The 12693-nt window shown below is 33.1% G+C and overlaps 2 protein-coding genes across 4 annotated transcripts in view; both read left to right on the top strand.

Annotated features, from left to right (window-relative positions):
• The first annotated feature begins 699 nt into the window (after window positions 1–699).
• On the top strand, window positions 700–2277 carry LOC111627672. Its single transcript, XM_023371276.1, has one exon. The coding sequence runs from the start codon at window positions 700–702 to the stop codon at window positions 2275–2277; it is 1578 nt and encodes a 525-aa protein (XP_023227044.1).
• A 262-nt stretch (window positions 2278–2539) lies between these two features.
• Window positions 2540–12693, top strand: part of LOC111627691 (TBC1 domain family member 9-like) — a 53175-nt gene continuing 43021 nt past the window's right edge. For 2 of the 3 annotated variants that reach the window (XM_023371306.1, XM_023371305.1), the window contains exon 1: window positions 2541–2762. In XM_023371306.1, coding sequence (XP_023227074.1) covers window positions 2719–2762 — 44 coding nt within the window. In that variant the 5' untranslated portion in view covers window positions 2541–2718. Of the gene's footprint in view, window positions 2763–12693 lie in introns of all 3 variants that reach the window. The other variant, XM_023371307.1, reaches the window with a different exon arrangement.

Raw genomic sequence — 12693 nt, 5'->3', positions numbered from 1 at the left:
ACGAGAGTGACCGAAAAGTTGTAAGTTTTGGAAATTTCCGTGAACCCTGGTCCTAAAACGAATTAGTTAGAAAACAAACGAAGGACAATCTATTAAGTTTAAACTGATTGCATATCATCTTTCATCAGATTCTGTGTAATTTATTATATGTAAAAATGGAACAACTAAATAGTATAAAGAACCGATGTTCGTAGTACAGATGACTGTATAACATTACAGTCGACCCCCCTATAATTACGGTCCCTATAATTACGATTCCTATAAAACTACGAAAAAATATACGTATTTTGGAAATGTTGAGTCGGATTAGTGTAGAATCGATTAATTTTATGGAAGAAAACCTTTCAATCAGCCGTAGTCCGTAAACTTGACACGTGTCGGGCTGTGATTGGAACGACTTGTAAGAAATCGGATTCCTAATAAATTGGAACGTATCTATATCTTATAGGNAGCACTCAATGCGTCGGAATCCCACAAGGCAGTGTTATCTCCCCATTCCTGTTTGCCATCTTCATGAATGATATCTTTCATCTAGAAAATGAACACACCAAAATATATGTCTACGCAGACGATGTCACTGCCGTCACGCATGGTACTAACCCGACTCACCTACACAGTAACACGATCCAGTTTTTAAACAAGTTTGGCAAATGGTCCCAGAAAAACTCTGCTCAGTGCCAACCACGGAAGTGCGCGATCATGCGCATTCCCACCAAAATCGGTGCCAACCAGGATTTCATCCTCAATAACCAACATATCCCCGAGGTCTCCAAAATCAAACTACTTGGCGTGTATATTACTGCACGCCTCACGTGGAACACCCACATCCAATACATTCGGGACAAGAGCAGAAAGCTCATGAACATCTTTAAAATTTATTGTAACAAAAAACACGGCGGCCAGCCAAAGGATCTCTTGTGCATCGCCGACAGCACTATCGGCAGCTTACTCATGTATGTCGTCCCCAGCATCGCCACATTAACTAAAACCCAGATGGCCACCCTAGAATCCTTACAGATGCAGTACGTTAAACTCAGCTATGGTCTCCCTTCGACTGCTACCAACATTATTACTCGCAGAGCGACCAACACCACTACTATTGCTTGCCGGTACAGGAAATATCAAATAAAACACTATAGTTCCTATCTTCAGAAGGCTTCGCGGGACGACTTCTCTCGGAGGATCATTCAACTCATTCACAGCAATGACGGTGCCACCCTTGTGAAAATCCCTATAGCCCACTACATCAGGAACTGGACTAACAGCCATAACATCCCCATCGACAACCACACGACTCAATACCCGATACCCTCCGACGCCCCCGTCTTCGACATACACATTGATGACCTTCCATTCCAGGACTCCTCCCTACCGGACCCAGTGATTCAATCCACCTTTCTCGAGTGGGCAACAATACAAGACCTCTCTACTTTCCTGGCCACCGACGGCTCCAAAACAGACACGACCGTCTCGGCAGCGTTTGTAGACCACTCCACCAACACCAAAGCTCATTACACTCTACACCCCGAGGCCACTATCTTCACGGCGGAGGGTTTCGCCATCCTCAGCGCATTACAACATGCTACAGAGACTAATAGTAACATCACCTTGTGCACGGACTCCAAAGCTATCCTCACCGCCACCAACGCCCATCACGATAAGTCTCCATCCATCATTCACAACATCATTAGCCTCATCAACAGACGTAATAAAGGCAACCTACAGACGCGCCTCGTTTGGACTCCAGCCCATAAAGGGATAACCATAAACGAACAAGCGGACAAACTTGCAAAGAGTCAGCCGTACGACACCAAGAAAACTCATTACATTACTCCGGAGGATTACATCAGCATTATAAACACCGAAAACAAACAGCAAATGGACAACGAATGGTACAACTTTCCCAACCACACAGACTACCAATGGCTCACCACCGGCAAGCACATCCCCGTCATGGACTATACGGATCGTTACACCACCATCCTGATACATCGCGCCAGGACTAATTCCCTCATCACTAACTCCTTCCTCCATAAACGTAACCTGAAAAATTCTGATCGCTGCACCTTCTGCCCGACAGAACAGGATACGACGATACATCGGTTGGATAACTGTCATCGATTCGAACCCGTCAGGAAAAAAATTCTAGACAATAACAATATCGCACGTCACAAAATCTTCAAGATAAGCGATTGCCTTAAATTCACGCCCATCGAGATTTGTATACAAAGTTTGATCACCTTTTTCACCGTTTACAAGCAAATCCATAATTACTGAAGAAAACATTACGTTCGCCACTTCTCACCACCACGGGGCGCAATAGTCTGTGTAACTGAAGCCCAACGATTACGACTACGACTACGACGACAAGTAAACAATAAAAGTTATTTAAAAAAAAAACAAAAAAAATAGAAATTGAAGACGAAAAAAGGAAAGCCTAAATAAAAAATGGAAAATTGATAAATAAAATAAAGTTTTAATAGATTAAAAATATTTATTCATTACCTTATATAATAATTTTTTCTTTTTAAGTTAGGAAATCTTTAGTCGCTAGAGGTCACTATTAGAGGTGGATGTTTGTTATCAGTAAGGTAATGTTTGGTTGGTGAAGACGTTATCTTTTAATAAAAAATAAAGAAAAACAAATGTTCCGTCACAGTAAATCGAGCTGGAATAATGAACTCTTGATTGGAATGTAATTGACGAAAGAACGTAAATATGTGGGTAAAACCTCAAGAAGTCATTTTAGCCAATGCTCTTTGGTAAGTCCATCAATTCCTGCCCTTCAATTCATTTATTTTGCTTCGTTACACTTAATTTTGCTTCATGCTCATGTTTAGCCGTGATACACTAAGCTGGACGTGTTATTTATTGTTTACACACTTTAAATTTATATTTTGAACACTTAAATGACACAAACTGATCAAAATATTATCAGTGATGAGATAAACAAAATTTTATTTAGAAAAAACAAGAAAAATTAGGGCATCAACACATTAATAAACCATTCCTTCTCTCTTTTTTTTGTATATGTATTACACAATTTTGACAGCTGCATAATTCTGCTACTAAGTTCCGGTCGTTTGATCGTTTAAGTTAATGCGTACGATTACTATTAATTATATAAATTCTTGCTTGATTATTCTTGCTTGCGATTGGCGACCGGTGCTGGTTTTGTATGGTTGAATATCTCCATTATTATGTAATTTATTAAATATTTCTGTGTGGTTGTGCACCCTGAACTTTTTGCCGTGTAGTATTAGAAACCTGAAAATTAATTGCATTAACAGAAGTCACTTGATATGGGTGTTTTTATATTTCTATATCTGTAATTCGTATGGTCTGAAGCTTATGATGTGCTCGAAAGAATGTAAAACTGCTACTCAAAGCCAGCATAGCCTGGGTTAAATAGTTAAACATGATAATCTTAGCAGAGCGTACGGTGTGATGCCTGATTGCATATGACAAATTTTGGGGGCTGTATTTTGCAAAGGGTTGCTTTTTTGTTCTTGAGGGTATTGTCTACGGTTCTGGAAGGTCCTCACCGTCTGGTGGCTTATCTACTGTGGATCAATTGGAGCAAATTGCTCTAGGGACATGAGTTGTGAGGGTGCCAAGTTAGAAAGTTTTCAAAACTAAAATTAATTGAAACTTATTTAAGAAGCAGCATGTCACAACATCGTCTTAGCTCTTTTGCTACTATATCAATTGAAATAGCTTGTTGACTTAATCTGGAGAAAGTGATTGACTGATTTGGAAATAAAAAAGTGAGAAAACAACAGTTTTGAAGTTTGTTTTATGTATTATGTTTGTGATGAAATTAAACTTGCATACATTTTGTCAATTGTATATATATAGTAAATATTATTAGATACTCTGTACTTAAAAAATTATATTTGTATATACTAAATTGAATATCTTGTTGTTGAAATGTCTTGAATCTCAAACAAATTCTTATTAAGTAAGGTTTTAAATCGAAATACAGTAGAGCGTCGTTTATCCGAATGCCAATCAACCAAAATGTCAGTTAACCAAAAAGCGTTTCAATTGGACTGTGTCATGCTGAATCGAACGTTTTTGATATTAGATTAACTTCTAAAATATAATTTTTTTGTTTTTATATTTTTCAATATATTTATTTTGTTTGTACAAAATAAAGAAATAATTTTTAACAATACAATAGCCACGATTATTATTATAAAAATTTTCGTTAGGCTTAACATCGATGAAAATTCAATGCAAAGTGACATGCAACAGAGAAAAATTTAAACATGGAATATATTAATATACTATTATTGGGATATGCTAATGTACTATATTAATAATGTATTTTTTCGTACATAATCAGTTATCCGAAAAATCAATTTTCCAAACAACCCCAGTCCCCAATTGATTCGGATAATCGACGCTCTACTGTAATTAGATATGTTTTTTAAACTAAATGTTCAAAACAAATTTCGCCAGACCTCTTCTGAGGAACTGGGGGTCACACCGATTCTACTTGCTATGGGGCACTGAACATGTAGCTATGCCACTGTAACCGTCTCCTTCAATGTATAATTGTACCGAAAAGAATATATTGTTTGTTCTTAAAGTGATGTGTATACTTTAAATGCATACTGTAAGGAACAAGAATAACACTTAATTTATTTTGAAAACATGCTTGATGAAGAGAGCTTTCACAATGATTGCTTGCCGCTGGCTGAATGGATAAAACCACTGAACGTTGGTATTTGCGTGGATTCATGCCTTGCCAATGATCTTGCCACATTGTGTTTTTTTGAGTTTTTTCACATTTGTAACACCTAAATAGAGGTCATTTTTCCTTAGAAAGTCCTTCAGGAAGGTATTCTCTGTTGGCTGATTGCTTGCAAGTTGCATTAACATATACAAACAATATACATTTGTTCTCTAGTTAACTATAGTGCTTTTTCTATAAAGGATCCTATCTTTATTTATGAAGTTATACAACACACACTAATAATGAGGACAATTGTTTCAAATAACATTGATATTGCATTCCAGTTTTTTATTATACAGTGTTTATAATTAAAGTTCCACTTTGGAATGGCCATAAAATGAAAACTACTGGACAGAATATTATCAAACTTGGTAATAGTGTACAGGATGTCATGGGATTTTATTTCCCACAAAAAAAAAATAGTTCAAAAACTCACCACCAATGGAAAATGGCACTGTCTGCAATATTGTTAAATGAAATAAGACATGAAGACATTGTTCAAAATGTTTCTAAACTCATGATTAGTGTTAAAAGTAGAAGCATGCTTAGCATTAGAGCAAGTTTTTCAAAGATTCTGACTAATATTTTAACTTGTTGAATGTATAATTGATTAGTCATTTGCATACTACAGAGTTGTTTATGCATTAAAAATTGGTAGAAAAATGATGTATAATGTTATTCATTCATACAGAATATCCTAATTAAAGATTTATTGCAATTTAAAGTGTATAAAATTTAGTAAATCTATAAAGCCTAACAATGTCTTTGATATAAATTTAGAGTAAACTAGATTACATTAAGAATGTATTTTTGTCTTTGCTACTCATTTAAAATATCTTCTGCAAAATTGTACTACAGTAGAGCGTCGTTTATCCAAATCAATTGGGGACTGGGGTTGTTCGGATAACCAATTATGTACGAAAAAATATATTAATTTATCCTGTGTTGAAATTTTTCTCCATTGCGTGTCACTTTGCGTTGAATTTTCGTCAATGTTAAGCCTAACGAAGACTATTGTATCCTTAAAAATTATTTATTTATTTTGTACAAACAAAATAAATATATTGAAAAATATAAAACAATAAAAAATTATACTTCAGAAGTTAATTTAGTATCAAAAACGTAAAATATTTGAGTAGCCCAAGACATAGCCAAAGATTACAGCACCACAGCACTGGCAAAAATTTAAATTTGTCGACTGGAATTCCTTCGGATAACTGACCTTCGGATAAACGACGCTCTACTGTATTAATAAATATAAAATACACACATGTATCAGTCTTTCATCTTTGATTATAATGTAAGTGTACTGTACAAGAATGTGCAAAGTCATGTGAAAAGTTGGTAAGGATAATGATTAAATAAGTATTAAATAGGATAATGATTAAATGTAATAAGTAAAAATACAGAAAAGGGATAGATAATTTTCAAAACAAACTATGTTGTAAGTCAATAATGAGATATATCTCATACTCTCATGGTCTTCTACATATATGATAAACATGAATATTCAGAATTTAAAGTATTTATCTGACAGACTATGAGCAATCTGTGTGGCTAGACTGTCATTAGAATGTGTTGTTTGTTAAAGATTTGCTTACAAAGAATTAATATGTGAAAAACAAAATTCTTCATTTTGTCTTTTAATCTATACTAATATTATAAAGAGGTAATGTTTGTAAGTTTGTATGTAGCGGGTAATCTTTGAAACTGCTCATCCGATTTCAAAAATTCTTTCACTAATCTTTAGAATGGAAGTTCAGGGTGGACATAGGCTGTATATTATTCCGTTAAACATTCATATAAATTAAAAGATATCATCCAGGGTTAAGGCTTTTATGTCCAACATATGGCGCTACGAGTACGATGCCCTAAGTTTGCTTTTCTGTGAAACATGCTTTTCTGTGAGGATGAACTAAAGCAGATCATCTTCTATCTATCTATATAAATAAAAATGTAATGTTCGTTTGTTCATACCGATTCCTTTGAAATTTTGACACACTGCTGCATTCGAATATGCACGTGTTTTTATATAATATACATGTCGAAATTCCCCCCCACTGGGGGAGATTGACAGGATTAAGGCTTACTGTGAAGAAATTGGCTTCTATTATACTATTTTAGATGTGGTTTTTTGCACTTTTGATTGCGTTTTAATAGGGTACATCAAGAAAATGTACACTAAGAAGGGATTTTTCGAAAAATTCCCCCCCCCCACAGGGAAAGTGTTATACATTTATAATAGATACATTTTGAGCCACAACAACACGTGGCGGGGTCTGCTAGTTAGATATAAACATAGCTTGATTTTAATTGACAAAATAACTTCAACCACTGGGGAAGTTAACAATAATTTCATTGCAAATAGCATCAATTTAGCTGGTATACATCTAATCACTTTTATACCTTAGCTTGATTTTAATTGACAAAAATAACTAAAAACTAGGTTATTTTTGTGCTAGAATTACATAATGTGGAAAACAGTTAACATTTTGAATTCTCCTCTTTTGAAGTAATCTCAAACTCTGTAGAAAACACACTAATAATTATTGGAAAAACACAAAGTTTATTAATACTAGCACAAACACACCATGCTATTTGCACAGTCTGTATTCACTACAAAGTCAAAATGATGTCAGACATCCATCTAATGAGAGTTAACTTACTTCTTGATGGAAGTTGAGCTTCACAAATTAACAACTATCTAAATTTACAAAGTCAATAATACAAGTTATATAATAATTTGATTACAGATACCATCTGTTAGGCTATTTGATCCTCCTAACAATAAAAGAAAAGGAAGAGCTTCATTCTCCTTATTGTCATCGCAAACAGAACATTCAGTAATCTGTAAATCATCCAATAGAGAAATTTTTGTTTGATACCCTTGATCCAAGATAGGTTCCACTTCAGAAACCTCTAGAGGGTAAAGATTCTGTAGTGCTCTTATCACCACTCTCTTTTGGATTTTTACTTTCATTCAGCAGAATATCACATCAGCTCCAGGAGGCAATTCCAGCACTTAGACATGAGGTCAGATCAATCTCCTCTCCTCTTTGCTGCTGACAAGTACGATATCTTCAATTTTAATAGTTTTGTTGTTATCGTTTGTTGATGTCACTGCTATGTTGTTTAAAGGTCTTAAGGACTCTTAAATATTTGAGGCATAATTACTTTCTAAAAGCCTCTCTCACATTTTCTGTATGAAATAATCTTTGCCTCAACTCATTGACATTTCATTTAATATCAGAAAACAGTTCACTCTTGATCTGTTCAAAAATACAGCTTGTGTCAAGGCCACAAACCCAGAGTTGGGCAGTTATAGTGGTTAAAGATCTGTTATTTAATGTTGCCTCACAATTGTATAAGACTTATACAATTAGTGTTATTCGAACACACTCGGACTTGTACTTCCAAAAGTTACATTGCAAAGGGTCCAGATACATGAGCATAAAAACAGGTTTTTTGTATCAAACAGTTGATTATCATTTTTTATGCTGTCTACTCTCTTAAAATAGATTAATAGGAGGAAGCAATGATTCAATAATGTTAGTTTTACATTTGTGATAAGATGTTCAACTGCAAAGTAGTCTTTGTATCAGAGATGATAACAGACAAATGGTATATATTGATGTAAACATGAAGAAAACAAATGCTGCACTTCCAATTACAAACATAGACAATTATTACCAATTTACTGACTAGTGAAATTCTCTATGTTGACAATATATTGTTCTTAAAATCTGTATTCCAGTCCAAAAGACATTATAGAACAAGTGAATTTGACAGTTAGCTGTTGATTTGCATTTACCTGTATTTTTGTTTGCAGAAAGCAAGTTCTTTGCCGATGTATAGTTGTTTTTCTTTGTAAATTTGTTGCAAACAATTTATGACGACAAAGTTGTCAACAATCTATTATTAGATGTTGAATTTCTTTATTTCTGAAGCAATATAAGTATAAAATTATAATGTATTGGATTGTACAATAAGCGTGTTGGGATTACAGTAGTTAAGATGCTTTAACTTACAACATTCATAATAACTGATTTGCATAAGTAGGTCAAGTGTTCAAAGTATTATGTTTATATAGAACATGCCAATTTTAAATCAAGAAAAATCACTTTTCATCTGAAATTAACATTTGGAAATCCAAACAAAGTCATTATTGTCATCGCCTAATCCAATACATTTCTTGCACCGGAAATTGGAGTTCAGATAGTTGAGTAAATTATAAAAATGATGTAAAGTTAAATGGAAATGTGTAAAATTTAAAAATATCATCACTAATTACAGTAATACATTTTAAAATAATAATTTAATTGTCTCAAATTAAGATAAACTGTTTTTTTTTAAAGTAGACATTTGTACATTTCTACTTTGACCTCGATTAAAATTACTGGTATACTTGTTTAGAATATGTAAATTGAAACAGTGGGAGTTTTATTGTTGCAGTTTGAATGTAAATAAGGTTTTGAAATTTCATTCTTTGTTTTAATATATTTATCTGGCTTAAATGCAAATATACTTGTACAGGTTGATGTAATAAAGAAGTATTTATGAATGCATACAGTATTAAATTACTTGTTTTTTTAAGTAGTTTAAAAGATTATTCTATTTGCTAATGATCGACATGCTACATTTGCAATTCCAAATCACTTTTTACCATTGATGGCCTCTTAATCATTGTAAAGACATTAAAAATCATGGAAGTTTATAGCTATAAATGTGTTTAGTCTGTTTTTTTCGGTTAAAAAATAAAGATGTTTCAGATTCAAAATTGCAAATTTTCAGAGCCAAAAGCAAAAAGTAATAAATTTTGTGGTCGGTGTTTTTGTTTCTTTTTGAAATTTGAATGAGTTTGTTATTATTTGATGTTTTTGATTTGAATTATCAAGGTTTAAATTAATAAGTCAAATCATAAACATCAAAATATTGTGATTTTATCTCAGCCAGGCCATTATTATTTCAGTTCTGAAATGAGTGATATTTAATAGAAAATCCAACTGTTTTCCTGAAGTGAAAATGCAGTAAAACCTGTATAAAATGAAATCATCAAATAGTGATTTTGTTTTTCATTTTGGCAAGTTTTCATTTTAAACAGGTTCTAGTATTTATTTGTTTTTTTTTTTTTTTTACTCTTTAAATTATACTAGATATATCGCATACAGTTACATTCATTTTCATAGTAGAATTGCTTTATTATGTGTACACGGATTTTATTACTAGGTTTAATTCAAAGTGACTTCAGCTATAGGTGGAGAATTCAAGTGCAAGAATTAAAAACTATTTATTCTAAAGAGTTTTTATTGTTCCCAAGATCTTGAGCTGTGTACATGAATACTGAGAGTTCTCGGTTACAATCGTCATGAACGTATACGATGGTGAAGAAGCTGGTTCAGAATCTGAGAACAAGAGAGACACTTTTTGCTGTAACTGTACTTGAAACATAGAAGTAAATGGGCCAATTCATCACTTTACACTACAAAATATATCCCTCTGCATTACCCATCTCATTATAGAAGTAATAGTGGTGTCCTAAGAAACATGTGAATATCTGCTAATTATTATAAATTTAGTTCCAGAGAAATTTTTCAGAAAGAGTACTGTATGTTGCAGGAGTATGTACATAGTTACAGTGAATGGATTATAGTATCTTGCTCTGCAATTCTAATGGCATTACAGATTATTCTGTGATCTGACTTTTTGGGGATTTTTAATGTAGTTAATTGTTAACTTAAATCTTTGTAATTACCTACAATGTTAATAATCTTTTTTCTAGGATGTTTGGTGGTAGTTAGTTTTTTTCTAACTACTCTGTACAAGAGAATTGGGCAACAAGTACTACCTTGTTCTCATTGTTTCTGGCAAATTAAATTTGTTGCTCATTCTCAAGAACTCTGTTCTTGAAACTCATTTGATTCTGTGTCTGGTTAATTCCAGCAAAGATCAATATTAAGAAAGAATTTTCAACGTCTGTACGTCCCCTTGTCACACAACAATTGTTTCTCCGAAAAGGGCTGAAATCATTTTTGGAATACGGTTTGTTGTGCTCTGCATTGACTCAAATCTTAAAAGGATTTTACTTGCCTACAAATGGAATCTTAATTTTTTGCTATTGTTCTTCATACTCGAAAAACTCTTCCGTTTTTGCATTAGTTGGATTGGTTATGACACTGATCTTCAAAGAAGGATGATGCAATGACAAAAATCGGTGAGATGAGAACACTAATTTTGGCCAAAAAATGTAATTTTAGATTGCTTATTTTCTAGCATAAGATGTTCACTAAGCTTCATCATTTGTTGATACACATCTACAAGCCATTATACTCTGAGAACATATTTTTTTGTTATTACTGCTAGCTAGTAGACAAAAAAAGAAAAAGTTGCTAATGCCATTTGATACAGAAACATTTATTCAAATGACAGAGAGTCTCACAATTTCTAATTCCAGGAGATTTTATTCATATCTATACAGATTTGATTCTTGTGACAGTAAAGAAGATGCCATGTCTGTGAAACTAGAGGTTACTTTTTCATTGTATTTCTCAATGCCTGATGCTTTAAGATATAAGATTGGATATTAAAATGTTATTACTGACACAAAGAAAATTCAACTGGTTGTACATATCAGTGAGCTTTTGAAAACAGAGAATGTTTACAAGGCTTTTGTTGCACTTTCAATAATTTATGAACAGTGAACCAGTGTGTTCAGAATCTACCTAAGGCTGCATTTATGCAGATGTGAAAAGAGGGAAAAACAGGCAAAAGAGAACTTTTGGGATCAGAATTCACATTTCTGATACATTTTATCCAAAAAAGAGAAACAGTTCTTTCATGTTACATGTGAGAAATGCACCGGTTTCCCTCATCCTCAAAAGTTCAGTCTATTGAGTAAGCTACTAAAAAAAAGATATGTGTAAAGGTATTAAAGCTTTACCTTCTTGGCTACAAGATGAATGGCAATAGATCAGTTTGCCGATAAACTTTTAATCTTTTATTCTTGTACAGTAGAACTATAAATATCAAAAATTTTAAGCTATACATAAGCTAGTTATGTTAATTTACTGAATTTTGACTATTTGCAAAGGCAAACAAATTTACAGAAAATTACATGAATACTCCTCACTTAACGACCTACCTGTTTAATGATTGCTCAGACTTATGATTGTCTCTCCAGCATGGCAAATTCCCTTTCATAATTTTAGTATAGTTCTAATAGTCAATCAGTTTTCACTAAACAAAGCGTCGCAATCTTCAAGGCTACATATTTCGTTTATAAACTTGTACTATATTGCATGTCTCATTTGAAGGACTCAATGACTAAAACATTAATCTGAATGTCTGTTTTTTTATAAATGAACTTGAATTGTTTTGGTACATCTTTTCTTTATGTAGAAGAAATAAAAGCAATTAAACCCCATCATTTAACAAATCATTTACTTAATGACCTAATTGTTGGAATGGAACTCAATCATTAAGTGACAAGTGTCTGTATTTTGGATGTGGTGTATTTATACACCACATTTAGATGCTAAATAACACTACTTGTATGGTAAATAATGGTCAATATCAATATTATAATTATATGTATATAAGTATGTATTGTATTGGTGCAAGCATTTATATAAACATACCAGTTCTTTTCTCAGGAGTCTAGATTGTGTAATTTTTCTTTTTGAAAAAATTGTAAACCTATAAATTCCCACTGTCATCCATTAGTCTGTCTATCTGTCCTTCTTCCTTAATCTTGTGAATGTAGTTAGTTAGATCCATTAAGGCTGGGTATGGAAAGCTTAGTTAAGTCAAGTCTTTCTTTTTCAAATCCTCTACCCCATGGACATTTGTAGTCATTTTTTGTACTCATTATGGGCTTCACAATAGGGGAACCAATACAAAAGATTGTATCTGACAAATCCTACTCAAATCGTCCTTGGAAACTTTAGGATCGGATT

This window comes from Centruroides sculpturatus, unplaced genomic scaffold (assembly GCF_000671375.1).
Source record: "Centruroides sculpturatus isolate CEXI.00-Female unplaced genomic scaffold, Cexi_2.0 scaffold546, whole genome shotgun sequence".
NCBI lineage: Eukaryota > Metazoa > Arthropoda > Arachnida > Scorpiones > Buthidae > Centruroides > Centruroides sculpturatus.
The sequence above is the reverse complement of the archived record's forward strand: the minus strand, read 5'-3'. Positions and strand labels throughout refer to the sequence as shown.